Consider the following 17,706-nt stretch of genomic DNA (forward strand, 5'->3'; position numbering starts at 1 on the left):
ACCTATTATCCAGAATAAATATTTAATATGATGTTTGTCCGAATTACTTTATAGAAACTATCGGATGTAAAGCACAGGTGGAGGTTCGGACCCGGCAACTCCCACACGCAGTCCTGAGCCAGGGCTCTCGGCGCTGACCACACAGCCCTGCCCAGCACGGTATGCTGATATACTGTTACTTTATTGTCATGTATACTACTGTTACTGCCGGCTATAGGCTACATACAGCCCATATATAGAGCTTCATATTATACATAATATAAATTCCAACCGGGCAATAATTCCTACAGAGCTTTCAAATTGTCTGTATTCTCAGATATTTCATAGCATTTTAATGAAATCTTGCAGCGGACTATTTGTCCAGTTTTTTTTCTTTTTTTTTTCTTTAAGCTGTGGTGTCAATTTTATCCATGTACACCAGAGCATTTGCCGCTATTCATACATTACAAGTATATTGTCAATGTCAAAAACAAAAATGTAAATGTATTTTATATGTAAAAAATAAAATAAAAGTGTGGTTATGAGTCGTTCATTTACAAAACTAGTCAATACATCGTGATTTTGCACATTTTGTTCCCTTAGTACGGTACTATCCATAGTTAGTCTGTATCTGGAGAAGCTTAGTTAGTTAGTTAGTCCCATATTTAGTTTCCTCTAGAGGCAGCAGCAGTGGTTTTGGGGTTCGTTGCAATGGAGACCTTGTTTAGTGCACAACTGGGGACGAACTTCAGCTCCTGAATTCGTTGCAATGGGTATTAAACCTGCAGACTAGTTTAGTCCGGAGCTGCGCACTAACCACGGGATCATCTCCAGTTAGTGCAGCTTACAGTTCATTGAAATTGACCCAACCTGTCTCAGATATTTACAACAGGAAATAAACTGACCAGGGACAGCTACATCGGTTTACCCTGAGGTGGGGAAAAAACGTTTTCTTCACAAAACTTTTCTCTTAGATTCTCCTTTGTTCCTCATGTGCTTTAAATTAATTCCCACCAAGTGCATCCAATTATCTCATTAAACCCATTAGACAACAACCAATTATATCCTGAAGAGGATCTACCAACATGGCTGCCTTTATTTCAGTCTCCTCTCCCAAGTTGGAGTGCACCTTCCTCAACACCCAGTGTCCCAGAGCCTCCAGCCAAAAGTAAAATTCTGCATCGTCACAAACATTTGTGAAAGATAGAGACACTTAAAAAATACTTAAAACACAGAAATAAGCAGGAGAGCCCCATTCTCAGACAAACACTGACAGGTGTCTGGAAAGGAATCTGAAGCTGCTGTCTGACACAGTTCCAATACAGCTCTACACATTGTGGGTGTCAGTGGGTGTTTAATCTGAACAACCTTGTGGGTGTTCGCCCTCAATAAGGGTGTCTGCTAAAAAATAAATACTACATAATACACATTTTAACACAATTAAGTCAAGATTCTGCTCATCCAATCACATCTCATCGTGAGATCTGCCTGCCAATCCCTGTGCTTGACAAAGTGATTGTGAAGACAGGACCCTCAGTCCTGTCCATAGCTCTCACCAGTCACAAGACCAGCTGCCGTCAGAGGAGGACAGCGGAGCCACAGAGATGATCAGACTCTGTGTGATGCTCCTGCTATTCTGCAAAGTGTGTAAGTACAAAGTGCTTCATATTGACTGAGAGAATTAACTACCTGTCTTGGTTCAAGCAAACCGTTGGACAGAGACCTCGAGGACTTGTAACTTCTTATAGCTATCTAGAAGGCTTCACATTTTACGATGAGTTCCGCAATAACCCCCGCTTCACAGTACAAAAGGACAAAGGACTCTTTCACCTCAATATTTCCAGAGCCGAGCAGTCAGACGCAGTCACGTATTACTGTGTAACGATTTACCAAAACAGTGTGCAGTTTGGAAATGGAACCGTTCTGATGCTGAAGGGTAAATCTGAGTCTACCTTTATCTGTGACAGTGCTGTGTTTATAAATGTGCTCTTCAGAAAGTGCAGCACTGCTAGATTGACTGTTTATGATAGAAATATAAAGACCGAGTTAGTGATACTATAGCAGTGGTTCCTAAACCGGTCCTGGGGGACCCCCTACCCTGCTGGTTTTTGTTCCAATTACTTAATTGAAACCTTAATTGAACTAATAATTTCCTAAATCAGAGACTTTTAATTATTTTAAACAGTAGGGATTTTAAGTTAAGTATAGAATTATATTAAAAAACATATTGAAGAAACAACTATTTTCTTGCATAATTTAAAAAGTAGAATCTAAGCAGATTGTTACTTCAATTAAGGTTCAATTAAGTAATTGAGAGCTCGGCATGGAACAAAAACCAGCAGGGTAGGGGGTCCCCCAGGATCGGTTTGGGAACCACTGTACTATAGCAATGAGATGCCGATGGTGTTTTGATTTGCACAGAATGGCTTTTTATAAATGTGTATTAGCCATTTAAATTGAAATCATTGAAGAATGAAATCTTAAAATTATATTGATATTATGATTGCATATGTAATAAATGATTCTATGACACTAATCCTGTCAAAAGTGCCAAAATTGAATTCTACAATTCTACAATACAATTCTATTGTCTCAATGTGCCATTTTAAAGTATTAATATGATTATGATTTGAAAGATTTTTAGCTCTTGTTTTTAATAAAAAGAAAACAATCTCATATCCAAAATTGGTGTTTGCTAAAGAAATCTAAAGTACAAATACAGGAGAACTCGTACACTTATATTTAAGCTCAATATGCGATGAAGATCTTTAGTTGATCTGTCTCTACTTTACAAATACAAATTTTGGAGTATATCTGTGAGTGTGTGCTCTACTGTATTTGTAATGGTTTCATAGCCTTTACATTTTATGAGAAGTGAGTCACTCGCATGTATGATGGTGCAGCATTTATAGACTTTATAGCATGTTAATAGTAATATTTAGTCAAACCACATTGTTGAAATCTATATTTTATATGAATTGCATTACATGTCATTAATATGTATTTGAAAACATGTATTATATTTTTATACATTCAAATATTTATACTACTTATGTATTATAACACCAGCTGGTAACATTCTAAATTCTTTATAATCTATGGCTGATTATAGACTCTTATCTTAGAATCCAACAGGACCATTGTGCAGCAGCCGGCGTCTGTCCCCGTCCAGCCAGGAGACAGTGTGACTCTGCAGTGTACAATACACACTGAGACCTGTGCAGGAGAGCACAGTGTTCATTGGTTCAGGCATGGCTCAGGAGAAGCCCTTCCAGGACTCATTTACACCCATGGGAACAGGAGTGATCCGTGTGAGAGCAGCTCTGAGCCTGGGCTTCCTGCACAGGGCTGTGTCTATGAGCTCCCCAAGAGGAACCTCCGCTCCTCTGACGCTGGGACTTACTACTGTGCTGTGGCCACATGTGGGCAGATCCTGTTTGGCAACGGGACACGGCTGGACATTGCAGGTAAATGTACATGCATTAATTATGAATAGCTAATTTAGCAAAATAATTATAACTTAGAGCAGGATTAAATTAAAAATGTTCGTGCTGTGAGTCGCTCGCAGAAGCATTAGCGGCATGACTGTGAATGGAAATCCTGCTGCTAAACTATCAGGGTAGTTAATCCCGCCCAACAATACAGTGGGAGTGGTTACATTTTCGCTGTATTAAATCAAGAAAATATCTGCGAGAAAACCCCCTGAAAATGCTCTCGCAGCTCCTCTAGTTTTAGACACTGCGGATTGTCTGAAGTCTCTCGCGGTTGAGGCAAAGTGGAGAGAAAGCCCGTCTGGCAGAGGTTTGCGCAGGCGCAGCTCCGGGTTTATTCACAGCCTCCACGGCTCTGTGTGTTCAATGGAAATAACTGCTCATTGCTCCAGTAACTACAATACAGATGTACAGTGCGGGCAACAAATTACATGTTGCGCCCAACATCCACACAAATGAAATGTTATTCGTGTACAGAGAGAAAATATGCTGTTATTGAATGCCATTTAATATTATATTTTGTTCAGCAATGTGTCAGTGTTTCGATTTATGTTTTTTTAATGTATTTTTTCATTATTTGTTTAATTCACTCGTTCGTTTATGCTGCTGTTGCTTTGTTCGTTGTTCTGAAAACTCTTTGATGTCTTAAAAATGGTTTCCTTCTTCATCTTTCGTGGGAGTAGTGCCTACTATCGAATAAACATTAAACCTCACTCGTACTCACTGCGGTATGTATATTCAGCCTAGTATATCATATGTAAGGGGAGTGTTTCCATGCATGACACATTTGGTATTAGTTTAACATTTTACACGTAACAGAAAGGTGGGCTGTGTTCCTTTCAATTTTAAAATGAGAAAATGCCCTCACCAGTGAGAAACCGCTTATTCCAGACAGATATATCCAACAGAAGGGCAAATGTAATGCCGGCCAGGATCCGTTTATATTAGGTTAGCTACATATTGTTATTAAAATATATCAGCCAGCTCACGAGCTGAGCATTCACTGTCACCCACATCCAGATACAGCCTAGAAATCCGTGTAAGTCTCCTTTCTTACAGTGTGTCTGTACCCTAGAAGCCCGTGCAGTACCGCACCGCAGATTGAATGTGTATCTAATGTGTATCTAATGTATGCATTTTGTAATCGAAGTTTGGACATATCAGGTTTTCAATAATTGATGCATCTCTCTCTATATGGACTGAACACAACTTTTAAGTGACGAACACTGCATCGAGTGACACTGCTGTCAAAGCGACTGTAGCGTAAACATACAATAATTGCAATTATTAATAGTCACAGGAATAGGTAAAGCATGGAGACGTCTGGATGGTATTTATGGAATATTATTACAGGCATATATTGTTGCGTAACTTGCAAGACAACACATCCAGTGCATGAGGTTTGTGCACTGCATATTGGGTGGATTAAATACATAAATTCATAAATACATAATCAGTAAAGACAAAAATGCACAACGTAACATTGCATTTAGGATTGTAAACAAATATAGTCTTAGAAAAATAATAACTATATGAACATATAATCTTCTAGGGGGTGGTCAACGTTTTTGCCCTTATCCCAGGCAAATTATACGAAGTGGAAGTGATAACTATACATGTTACATTGACACACACACACACACACACACAGACGGACATATTACGAGGTGTATTGTAAAGAGTATTTATGTATGGAAATGCAATTTAGGCAATGGTACAAGTGAAAATATATCTGTGTAACACGATAATATATGAATGATCATGTCATGGTGCCATGGCAATTTTGAAAAAATAAAGCGTACGGAGCTCCCTGCTCTGGCACTCAGAGCTCCGATACTGTGTCACACCTGCTAGACCAGTTGGGTAGATATATTGGAACAGGCGGCGTAACACTGTACATATTTATTCGGATGATTGTGTCACTTGTAATGTGTTCATATAAGTTATTTTCAGTGAGCTAAAACTACTCAAAACACATCTGTGCTCCACTATGACAGAGGAAAGTGTTTATGGGCAGCGCACCTGTACATAAGGACTCACAATGATGTCTGTTGATGTTATTGATTAATCTGACGTCACAACAGGAGACTTGCATTCACACAGAAACTCCAACATAGCGGCGGAAACAGCTGATTTCCAATGTACAGTTGCGACTATTTTTAGCTGCTAGTTTCTTCCAGTGATAAATGTAACCACTATGAGTTTTGTAGCCGGTGCGTCAGTTTGCTTTTAATCTGCACCACTACACATAACCCAGCTAACACACAATGTTGCCACAACGTTGTAGAAACGTAATTCACATTGTAGCAACGTTGTCTGTTAGCTGGGAAGTGGACACTGAATAAAATATTTACACTGACCTGTTATTCCCACAACACACCATTGATCCACCCGATAATAGATAATGCATAGATGCATAATAGTTCTGCTAATAATAATAATAATAATAATAATAATAATAATAATAATAATAATAATAATAATAATAATAATAACTATACAGCTTTCATCAATGCCGGCTTCAGTTTTTATTTTATATATTTTTTCATCCGTTCTGTAGTTTTCAATTAGCAGGTGTGTAAAAGTTTTGATTTAATCTTGCCCTTAATTACAGTGATAACTCCTCAGAAAATTGATTAAGGGCCTCCTGGAAAAGAATGACTGAGATGGAACAGTAAAAAAGTGTGAATCCTGTATTAATTTTTTCCTCTTCCTCTCAGGAGATCCACAGTCCTCTCCTGATGGAGTAGATACCCACACCAGTCACCAGTTAAACCCCGCAGCTGTGCTACTGCATTGTTAATGCTAAATTGTGTATAATTTATGTTTAATTATGTATAAATGTTATTAACTGATGTCAGAAAATTTGTATTGTTATTTTTTCCACAGAATCAGGACACAGAGCTGGTGAATTACGCTGCCCTGAAGTTCACTGCCAACAGAGCAGTGCATCCTGGGAGAAGGAGGCGAGAGACGGACCCACATGTGCTGTATGCTGATGTCAGAGCTCAGCAATGGGACTGAGCGCCCTAGGGGGTTAAACCCTGCAGTGACTGTGAGACAGGCCGGCCAGACCAGCTCCAGCCTCAGGACGCAAATGGGGTCAAATACCTATAAGCATATCAATTGCACATAATTTGTTAATGTTCTTTAAAACTTGACTGACTATTGTCACATTTCTTTATACATTGTTACATGTGACATTTACACAGGTTGAGACAATATATGTGTATTTAAAAAAAAGAGGAATGTGTTTGTCTTCCGTGTTCTGAACCTATAAACACAATATAAAGTCGAGTTGTGTCACATGAACACAATCATTTGTCTTTAGTCTGCTGGTTAATCCTCAACAGTCTGTCAGGCATTTGCAGCTGATGTCTCATGCTCTTCAGAGGAGACAGTGTGTGAAGGCTGTCTGTCTCTTCAGTACTGTCAGTGTCCACAGAGCACTTTCCCTCAGTGAACTGAGTTCAGCTGAGTCACACATGCACATCAACAACACAGTAAAAATAAGATATCAATAATCAGAAAATGTATCTACAAGCCACCCATGACATCTGAAAGAGCTCAACCTACCATACACAGCAGATCCTGTACCCACACCTAAAACAGGATCACACAATTACTTCATATACAAACAAATGAAGTCCTTTCTGTCATTAAACTCTCAGACACAATCTGTATATGCTCCTCCCACTCCTGTGACACTTCAGACTCAGAATAAAGGGGTGTGGCCATTGTTATTGCTTCCAGGAAGTCTGCCCCAGAGCTCCTCCCACAGAAACACGCTTCACACTGGAGGTGTAGATTGGGGTGTAAAAGACAGTGCTGGGTTGCCCTCTTCTGCTCGTACTGTGCATATGAAGGCTGTTTTTCAGATAATCTGCAGCAACCAAAGCACTTTTTAAATGTGGCTTGTGTGTATTGAGTGTATTTTCATACCTCACCCTCATAAGCCATGAGTCCCACATTACTCTTATGACTGTGTATGTTAGAGTTTCCTTATGTCAACGTTGTGTGGGATTGCGTCTTCACAGCAGTGCTGGGGTGAGACGCTCTGGATTCCAGGACCACAGACAGCTCTCCCAGACTGAGGTGCACAGTAAAACTATCACAGGACTTTCTTGGGTTTGTTATTTTTCTGGGGAATTTCAAACAGTTATATATGATGATTAGGAGAGCTGTTCAAATCTTGCTGTTATTGACAGGATCATTTTTACAAGAAAAAGGTTATTGAACACAATACAGAGTTGTTACCTTTTACAAGTTCACTTTTAAGTTCCTCAAACATACTGTTGTGCACTATGATTGTATTAATTGAAAATAACATCCATTCTAACTTATCACAAGCAACACTTCTGCACTTGGCTAATTGACAGGACAACCCTACACTCCCCCCTTCATTGATGGACATCTGGACTTCCCCTGTAAAATAAATCCCATGGATATACAGGCTTGTACAGGACTTGAGTAGATATAAAACACAAGGAAACTGTGCACTGTGCACCACTGAAAACAGATACATACAGAGACTAGAGCATGGGGGACACATGTCCATAGACCACATCTGTACTTCCCTGAGAGCAGCTCACTGTAGAGGCACACTGTGCACTCTGAGAACCAAGCCCCTAGAGTCAGTATATGTGTAACAGAACTTGTCAATTGTCAATACTAAACCATATTTCATCACCTCCTCAAAAACTCAGTTCACAACTGAGCTATGTTTCTAATTTATTACCATAACAGTTGTGCAATAATTTCCTAGAGGTGATTGTTTATGCTGAAGACACTTTAATGTGATGGGAACAGCGGTGATTGGTGTGTCACGCACACACAGGTCACAGTTCTTTCTGCTCCTCCTCCAATCAGCACAGGCAGGCTGTGTCCCTTGTGCTGTTGGTCCAGATATCCTGGTGTCACAGTGAGCTCCTTCACTGTCTGACTGTGAGCTGGAGCTCAGGAGAGCTGCCCTCAGCCCAGAGGAGCCGCTGCGATGATCACACTGCGGCTGACTCTGGCCATCCTCTGGACAAACTGTAAGTGCATGTCTGAATTGTATGTCTTGGTCATGATGGAAATAATGTGTACATGTTTGGCCAATCACAATAAAAAGCTACAACATAGTGTATATATAGACATATAGTATGCTAGATTTTACAAAGTTACAAATATTTTTATATAAAGTCACAAAAGTTACAAAATGATATGAATTGATCAAAAATTATTTCTATTAATATAAAATTTGAAACACAACATGAGAAACAGAAACGATAACACGTCTCAGACTGTCTCGATGTATTGTATTGTTCGTAACATTGTGATATGTGTGTTTTACAGATGTGTTCCCAGAGGTGGTCGTCTCTCAGCCCCGGCTCTCGGTGTCAGCGCGGCTTGGAGACCCCGTCACTCTGCAGTGCTACACAGGGGTAGAGATGGTGAAGACCTGGATGTGGCTGAAACACACCATTGGACAGGCACCTAGAACCGTCATCACAACATATTATGACAAAATTGAGTTATACGGAGACTTTAACAATACACGTGTGATTGCGAAAAAGGACAACGGGAACTTTACAGTTACTTTTTCACACACAAAATCCTTGGACGTCGCAACATATTACTGCGGAATACAACTGTATAGTCTGTATCATTATGGGAACGGCACCTTTGTGATGCTGAAGGGTAAATTATGATTTAAGATTCCAAATGTATGTCTCTGTTGAGGTCTATCAGAAGCTTTGTCTTTCTATGTTGAATTTATTTCACAGCTTTGAACAGGAAAATGCCATTAGGAAAAACTGAGCAAAGTAAATAATTATCTGTCTGTGAATTTGACTACATTAGGAATATGTGTTACTCTAAGTATGTCAATATCACATTGCTGTAACTGCATGCATTTTCTTTAGCAATTAAATTACTACTACTACTACTACTACTACTACTACTACTACTAATAATAATAATACTAATAATAATAATAATAATATAGCTTTATTTAGTTATTATTGTTTATATTTTGATTGGAGTGCTTGGTAAAAGCATGTTAATAACCATTTTTTTTTTTTAATATTTTGGCTGAACCACAAAATATAAAACAGCATAGCAGAGGTTGTAAATAATTAATACATAATTGTTCTCCTTATGCTATAAAAAATTATATATAGTATGGATATAAATTAGTTCTCAAAATAATATATTTATAAATGTAAATGTACAGTATTTTGATTTCAGACATATGACCATTATTATAATTATTATATTACACCTCAAGTACAGTACAACATTTATTAAAGTATACCACAAGACAGTTGATAATATATTGAGTTTTAAGGAAATATCCTTGTGTGTGTGTCTGTATAATACAGGATATTACACCTCCTCTCTTCTAGGCTCCAAGTCAGTGATCAGGAGAGTGGAGCAGCAGCCGGCGTCTGTCCCCGTCCAGCCAGGAGACAGTGTGACTCTGCAGTGTACAATACACACTGAGACCTGTGCAGGAGAGCACAGTGTTCATTGGTTCAGGCATGGCTCAGGAGAAGCCCTTCCAGGACTCATTTACACCCATGGGAACAGGAGTGATCCGTGTGAGAGCAGCTCTGAGCCTGGGCTTCCTGCACAGGGCTGTGTCTATGAGCTCCCCAAGAGGAACCTCTGCTCCTCTGACGCTGGGACTTACTACTGTGCTGTGGCCACATGTGGGCAGATCCTGTTTGGCAACGGGACACGGCTGGACATTGCAGGTAAATGCACATTAATCATTGTGTATTATACTGAATGCTAATCTAGTGTACAAAAGATAGGCAATCCTATGTCCTTAATAAGTTATTTTGACTTTAAGAATGAGATAAGTCTAATTTGTGATGTATCTAAAGCTGCAGATCCCAGTGGTCTTTTCCCCCTTGTCCTGGCCTTGGGGTTGTCAAACGCTGTGTGTGTGCTGGTGATCGCTGTCCTCGTCTGCACCAGGAACACACGCTGCGCAGGTGAGCTGGCTGCACATGGCAGCACACACTAATGACATGTTAGTGGCAGCACTGTGGAGTAGTGATTAGGGCTCTGGATTCATAGTCAGAAGGTTGTGGGGTTAAATCCCAAGTGGGACAGTGCTGTCGTACCCTTGAGCAAGGTACTTTACTTAGATTGCTGCTGTATAAATGGGTATAAATGTAAGTCACCCTGGATAAGAGTGTCTGCTAAATGACAAATAATGTAATGTTCTTGATGTATCTTTGCTAAAAATTAGGATTGATGAGACAGAAATGTATATAGCTACATCCTCAGATGTATGCATGGGTGGTGTCAGGAAGTTTATTTAGGGTGTTCATTTTCAGTATTTTAGCTATTAATTCTAGCTATTAATTCATTTTAGGACTATGGATTATCACATAACAGTTTATCAAGACTGTATATAGGGATATACCATTGGAGAGAGATGACTATTAAAGCTGAGCTCGGCATTTTCTGAAAATGTTTGTCTGACTAGAAAACTCATCTTGGGTAAAGATATGAAAGCTGTAACAGAGACTGGAGTTTCAAAAATCGGTAACACTTTATAATAAGGCTGTGCTTATGTGCTATTTATGATTTATAAATGTTTAATAGATGATTAATATATCGTTTTTTAAACATGAATATTTCATTATAAACTGAGTCATAGCATACTGTGGAATGGCCACAAAGTCAAACAGTTGGCTAAAAAGTGTCCCTCTTTCAAATAATTAATGGACAGGTTATAAGGCAAAATTCACTATGGGTAATAATAAAGAACAATAAATATGGCAACAAAAATCTACAATGCAAATAAAAAATAATACACTGAAACACAAATGAAAATAATACACAATGAACAGTAATTATCAACCAAAACTCAATCACTATCAAAACCTGTGCCATCACCGGCTTCCTCTGTGCCATTCATTGACATGTTCAATACAATGAACTTGGAGGGATGCACTACAGATGCGCTACAGGGTTTTGCGCAGCATTGTGATGGATCTGTCTGCCGCAGATGTTGCTTCCCTGCCTTGTATTAAGCTCTGTTTTCTGAATGTATTTCCTCACAGCACCGTATAGCTTTTGCTAAAAGTATACCTAACAATAAAAAAGCAATAATAATTTAAAACTATTTATATACTTGTAAAAGGTGAATGGAAGACTTCTAGATGCACACAGGTACACTGGAAGCTCTAAAAAAAAAGTCACATGATCCCCCTCCCTGAAACCCCAGACTGAGAAGCTGCTTGTAGAATAGAATAAGAAACTTGACTTACGCATGTGAGGGTTTTTATTTAACGTACGTGCAGCGTGGTATTGAAGTGGTTACGTTTTACAACAGCCTACTGAAAAGGAATGACTAATTCATAACTAAAGCATTGCAGTGTGTTTCCTAATTTTTCTGTTTCACCTTGAACTTAGGAAACTCAGGAGCCGTTCAGGAGAGCCCAAACTCAGACCCTTTGAGTCATCAGGTATGTAGAATGATGCTGGAATTAGAACATAACAGAAGCCTCTCTGAGTTTAATATGTTTGAAAAGAAATGTAATAGTTACATTTACAATATAACAATGAACCTGGAATTGTTTGTTTAATGAGAGAAATATGCAGAAAGATTAACATTAAAACCACCTGTATCAAACCTCTTCATCAAAAACAATAAGTAGACAGCACTCCACTGTTGCATCCAGTTTTTTTACTTTTGGTATTTAGTAGGGATTTCAATAAAATACATCCATGCAGTTTAATGTATTTTTTATTAGTTATAAATTACCCCCCACTGGTCTTTCTCAGAGTCGGGACGCAGACGTGTTGAATTACGCTGCCTTGAGCTTCACTGGCAGCAGAGCGAAGCCCGGGAGGAAGAGGAGGGAGATGGACACACAGGCTGTGTACGCTGATGTCAGGTGTCAACAATGGGACTGAATACTCGGGGAGTGCTGACACAGCGTCCCAGACAACAACGACAGCAGCTCCTCCTGAACACGCAGACAAGAACATTAAACCAGACTCACATGCAGAGTTTCAGACTGAGCTGAGCGCTGTACAGATTGAGTAAACAAATAAACAAATAAACCATTAGCCATGAAGGAAAGAAAAGGAAAAGGTCAAAAATACATTCCTGGGGTCCATGGATTAAGATCTAGGCCTAATGGTTGCCTCTCCTCCAGGCAGCATAATGTATCAGACAAGCAGCCAAAAGATCAGAAAGTTCTCGATTGATGTTGCTCTCTGTGTTCTTCCATCTAGTGGGGGTCCCTCACCAACCCTTGTGGGGGGGTGCCTTGTCAGCCCTTGGGGAGGGGTGGAGGTGTCTGGTCTATTGTTGGAGGACACAAAGAGAGATTGTGAGCTACTTTTAGAGAGATGCAGGAAATAACAGAGGACAGTGCACACAGCATGTCCAAGGCACATCAGAGATTAAAAAAATGAATTTCCAGCTGTAATTCAAAGGCAGATATAGTGTAGCCTGGAAGTGATCAAATAAGTGATACAACACAAAGACGTGTGTACATGCGTACAAGGGTGTAAGTTAAAAATACAAATGTATAATTCCTTAGATCGTGTTGTCTCTCTGTTGCTTCTTCAATAAACCCAACTGCTTTATTACAACTTATAATATATGTTTCTCATTCCTTCAATCTTTTTGGGGTAAATATATGATTAAATAATTAATCAAATTCTTCATTATTATATTTTTATTATTATTTATTTATGGCCAGACTTCAGTAAGCAGGAACATAAGGAAGTATAGTTATATAAAATGTGAACAGCTGAACAGACTAAGCTGCTGTATTACAGGTACAGTCTGATCAGATGTGTCTTGAGTCATCACAGGAAGGTTTCAGGGACTGTGCTGTCCTGACCTCAGTGGAAAGGTCATTCCACCAGGGTGGAAAAGGAGCGGCTCTGGAGGACAGATGAGTTAGTCTTCTGGCACAGGAGGACCATTGAGGACTGCTTCCACATCTTCTGAAGTTCTGTTCCAATTATCTCACAAGATGCACGGACACTTGGACACTGTTTCCCCCCGCACTTTTCTGACTCGCCACCTGAGGTCATCATCACCAGAGTTCTAAATCCCATTTACCTGTTACCTGTTATTCCACATTCCTCAAAACCCAGTGCACTCTCTCTCACCTCCCTCAGCTCCCATTCACTCAGCACTGCCCAGCACCTATTACATTCATTCTCTTGCCTGTATTTAAACCCCTTGGTCACATATATCATTGCTAAGTCTAGTCTTCTTTCCAGTTGCTATTCTCAGTGTTTCCTATTGCCTATTGATTGCCTGTTCTTTGACCTTCTTTTGTACCTCCACCTACAATTCCCGGATTTTCCCTTCCAGCCTGTTCGCTTCTTCGTTGACCCTTGCCTGCCTTATCTACCTCGCCTTCGGATTCTCCTTGACATTGCCTTTGCCGGTATTTGACCCTGGCCTGTCCCTGGACTTTTATGTCTCTGCACCCGGGTTTCTCATACCTGAGTCCCAGCGTTACACCTGGGGACACAAATGGAAATTGGGCTTCAAGGCATTCAAGACAGAGAACAGAAGACACTTCTTCACACAGAGAGGCGTCACAAATCTGAACAAACTCCCCAGTGATGTGGCTGAAGGAACAATTTGGGAACATTCAAAAACAGACTGGATAGGATCCTTGGATCACTTAGTTATTAATGGACACCAAAGGAGCACGACAGGGCGAATGGCCTCCTCTCGATTGTACACTCTTATGTTCTTATGTCTCTGTCTGCACTGTCTGTAAAGCATAGAGTGACCAGGCCTTGGGGGTCTTGGTAGACTTCCTCACAGCAGACACTGCCAGTAGTGTAAAGTGAAAATAAACTTATTTTTGATTATAAGTAAGGGTGGGGGGATCAATACCAAAGTAATCAATACTTTCAATACCACTTTCTATTTTTTGGAATCAATATTTTGGCAAAAATATCAATTACTTTGATTACTTTATCTTGAGTTGGGCTTCTGGATTTGGATATTTATATTATCATGTAAATAAAATATTTTGAGACAATCTGCCTTAATAATTAAACTCGGAAATGCCATTTATTAGAAAACTAAACAAAGTCTTACATTTATATGTTGAGTAAGCCTGTGTTTTGATAGTCAGTCACTCTGCTTTCAATTCCATTTGAACGTTCCAGAATACAGCTTTCTATCGATGTAAAACACGCCAGTATTTCTGTTGACAGAAAACAGCTATGCCGTAAAGTCAATGGTCCCGTGGACGAAAAAACTAAATATCAGAACACTTATTTATAAGTCTGTTCTGTCAGATAAATTATAAATTGTGTATATCGTCATCATCATTGAAGCATGAAAGCGAAGTGTGGTGTGGAGCTACTTTAAGCCAAGCCAAGACGAATTTGGTAAAGTGGTTTCTAATATCTGCAAAAGCAAAACCCAGCACAGTGGAAACACGAGTAGTTTATTTAAGCATCTAAAGCTGAAGCATCCCGCAAAAAAAGACACGCAAGATAAAAAATCTGCTCTGAGACAGCCGTCTGTACAAGATGCATTGCAGAGAACACCCGGACAATATCCAGGTAATACTGAGCTTAGTGTAAATACAATAATGCATTGGAACTGATGATTTTAAAGTATATCGAGTTTTATGATGACGGGTGCATTCTACTTCTTGCTCGATTGTGTTTGCGCTATACAATGCACTTTAGAATGCATATTGCATAGAACAAACAAAACAACGCTTTCCGAACACATGCGTGCATGTCAGAGTTCAATATCACAATATCAATATCAATATCAATAACCGCAGGCGGTGGCAATATATTACATTTTAATATCTCAAAATTGATATGAAAAAACAACGAGTTCTGTTGAAAAAGTACAAAAAACTGCAGATTTGGCATATTTCCCCCCAGGACATGCCGATGGTCTGAACATTAGTTCATCTTCACGGGCTAATTTGTTTTTTTTTTGTTTCCAGAGTTAATGCAATTATCGCAATAATATAATTATTCAATTTTTTTGTTAGTTTATCTATTTCATTTCCAGAGGTTAGTCAAACACGCCACCAATGCATATTCCAAATAAAAGTATTTAACTTTAGATTTTTGTTTGTTTGCATACTGGATGTTTTTCCCTTTTCACACCATTCTTTGTAAACCCTAGAAATGGTTGTGCATGAAAATCCCAGTAACTGAGCAGATTGTGAAATACTCAGACCGGCCCGTCTGGCACCAACAACCATGCCACGCACAAAATGGCTTAAATCACCTTTCTTTCCCATTCAGACATTCAGTTTGGAGTTCAGGAGATTGTCTTGACCAGGACCACACCCCTAAATGCATGGAAGCAACTGCCATGTGATTGGTTGTTTAGATAATTGCAATAATGAGAAATTGAACAGGTGTTCCTAATAATCCTTTAGGTTAGTGTAGGTGGCTCAGCAGATACAATCTTGGCAGCACAGGCTATTCAAAGGGACTCAGATAATACTCAGTTGTGGGCCGACACCTGGCAGATGAAATTCAATGTGGACAATTGCAAGGTAATACCTGCAGGTAACAAAAATGTCCAGTATAGTTACACTATGGGAGGTACAGATCTAGATTAAGTATTGCATGAGCATTGCATTGCACAAGCAATGTGGGGAAGCAATAAAAAAGGCAAACAGAATGCTAGAGTATATTGTCAAAAATGTAGAATTTAAAACGCAGGAAGTAATGTTCAGAGTGTACAATGCGCTAGTTAGACCTCATCTGGATACTGTGTGCAGTTCTGGGTACCACACTTTAAGAAGGATATTGCTGCTCTAGAGGCAGTTCAGAGGAGAGCAACCAGACTCATTCCAGGTCTGAAGGGAAAGTCCTACTGAGTAACTGAGGGAACTGAACCTTTTCACCCTGAAACAGAGGAGACTACATGGGGACTTGATCCAAGTCTTCAAAATCATGAAAGGCATTGACCACATCAAACCAGAGGAGATTTTCTAGATCAGCAGGGACACACGCACCCGGGGACACATATGGAAATTGGGCTTCAAGGCATGGAAAACAGGAGACACTTCTTTACACAGAGAGTAGTCACAATCTGGCATAAACTACCCAGCGATGTGGTAGAAGCTAAAAGTTTGGGAAGATTTTAAAATAGACTGGATAGGATCCTTGGATCACTTAGATATTAATGGACACCTAACGAGCACGATGGGTCAAATGGCCTCCTCTCGTTTGTAAACTTTCTTATGTTCTTATGTTCTAACATTTCCATTAGTGCTTTTCAGGATAAATATTAACAAAAAATGTTTTGGCCTCTTAATTCTTAATGATATGCCTTTCTTAATGATAATTACAGCACAAGCTTAGATACACTTAACATCAAGTAGTATATCTTAGTTACATGTAGTGTGTGTTACTGACTTCACATATTCATGTAAAATGGTGCAAACCTTTGTGATGTTACTGATGACTTTAAACTCATCCTTTGTTACAGTATAACAACATAAAAATCCAGTCCAGTACATGTAACAACAAATAACAAATGCAGTATCAAGGACAGATTATTTTTGGGGTGGATTAAATAACTGCCTGACAACACCAAAAGACAAACAAATGAAATCCTCACACACACTCCAATAATTCAGTTATATCCAACTAATCAGGACAGTGTGTGTGTGAGTGTTTAATCTATGTGAGAGTGTTGGGAGGAGGGGGGACAAGTCGCCTATGGACTTTTTTATTTGACCTGGACATACATTTTTGTTTTGGGGGGGTGGATATTAATATTCTTTCAACAACCTATGCCTGTGATTCATAGTCATTGTCCTTGACCAATACCAGGACATAGATTCTGATGAGAGCATAAGAAAAGGGGAAAAAAAGAGAGAAACATTTTGTCAAGTGAAGTGTGATCCTGGAGAATAAAACACAACAACAAATATTGGTCCTGGATCACTAAGTCGAACATCCAATCAGAAAACAATACAATTCGATTGTGCTGTGACATCATCACCCCTTGCCGGTCCAGTTCTGCCTGGACTGGAGGGATCTTCACAGATCTTCAAATGTAAGCCCCCTGGAGAATATTTCAATTAGACCCAGTGATGATCTGTGCAGGTAAGATGTCTTTTTCCTGTCTTTCCATGTTTTTTTCTGTAAACATCCAGTTTCGAGTTCTCTCTTTGAAATAATTCCTACTTTATTATTAATTATTATTTACCACATCATACAATATACACGATAATGAGTGATTGTATAGTGTGTT

At 39.3% G+C, this 17,706-nt stretch overlaps 1 protein-coding gene across 1 annotated transcript; it reads left to right on the top strand.

Annotated features, from left to right (window-relative positions):
- Positions 1-1,064: 1,064 nt before the first annotated feature.
- LOC136751677 (uncharacterized) lies at positions 1,065-13,055 on the top strand. Its single transcript, XM_066707470.1, has 11 exons — positions 1,065-1,147; positions 1,728-1,945; positions 3,105-3,446; positions 4,326-4,355; positions 6,352-6,470; positions 8,431-8,506; positions 8,808-9,152; positions 9,860-10,210; positions 10,343-10,453; positions 11,886-11,938; positions 12,258-13,055. The coding sequence occupies exons 1-11, from the start codon at positions 1,065-1,067 to the stop codon at positions 12,387-12,389; spliced, it is 1,860 nt and encodes a 619-aa protein (XP_066563567.1). The 3' UTR covers positions 12,390-13,055.
- The last annotated feature ends 4,651 nt before the right edge of the window (positions 13,056-17,706 follow it).

This window comes from Amia ocellicauda, chromosome 6 (genome assembly GCF_036373705.1).
Source record: "Amia ocellicauda isolate fAmiCal2 chromosome 6, fAmiCal2.hap1, whole genome shotgun sequence".
NCBI classification, from domain to species: Eukaryota; Metazoa; Chordata; class Actinopteri; order Amiiformes; family Amiidae; genus Amia; species Amia ocellicauda.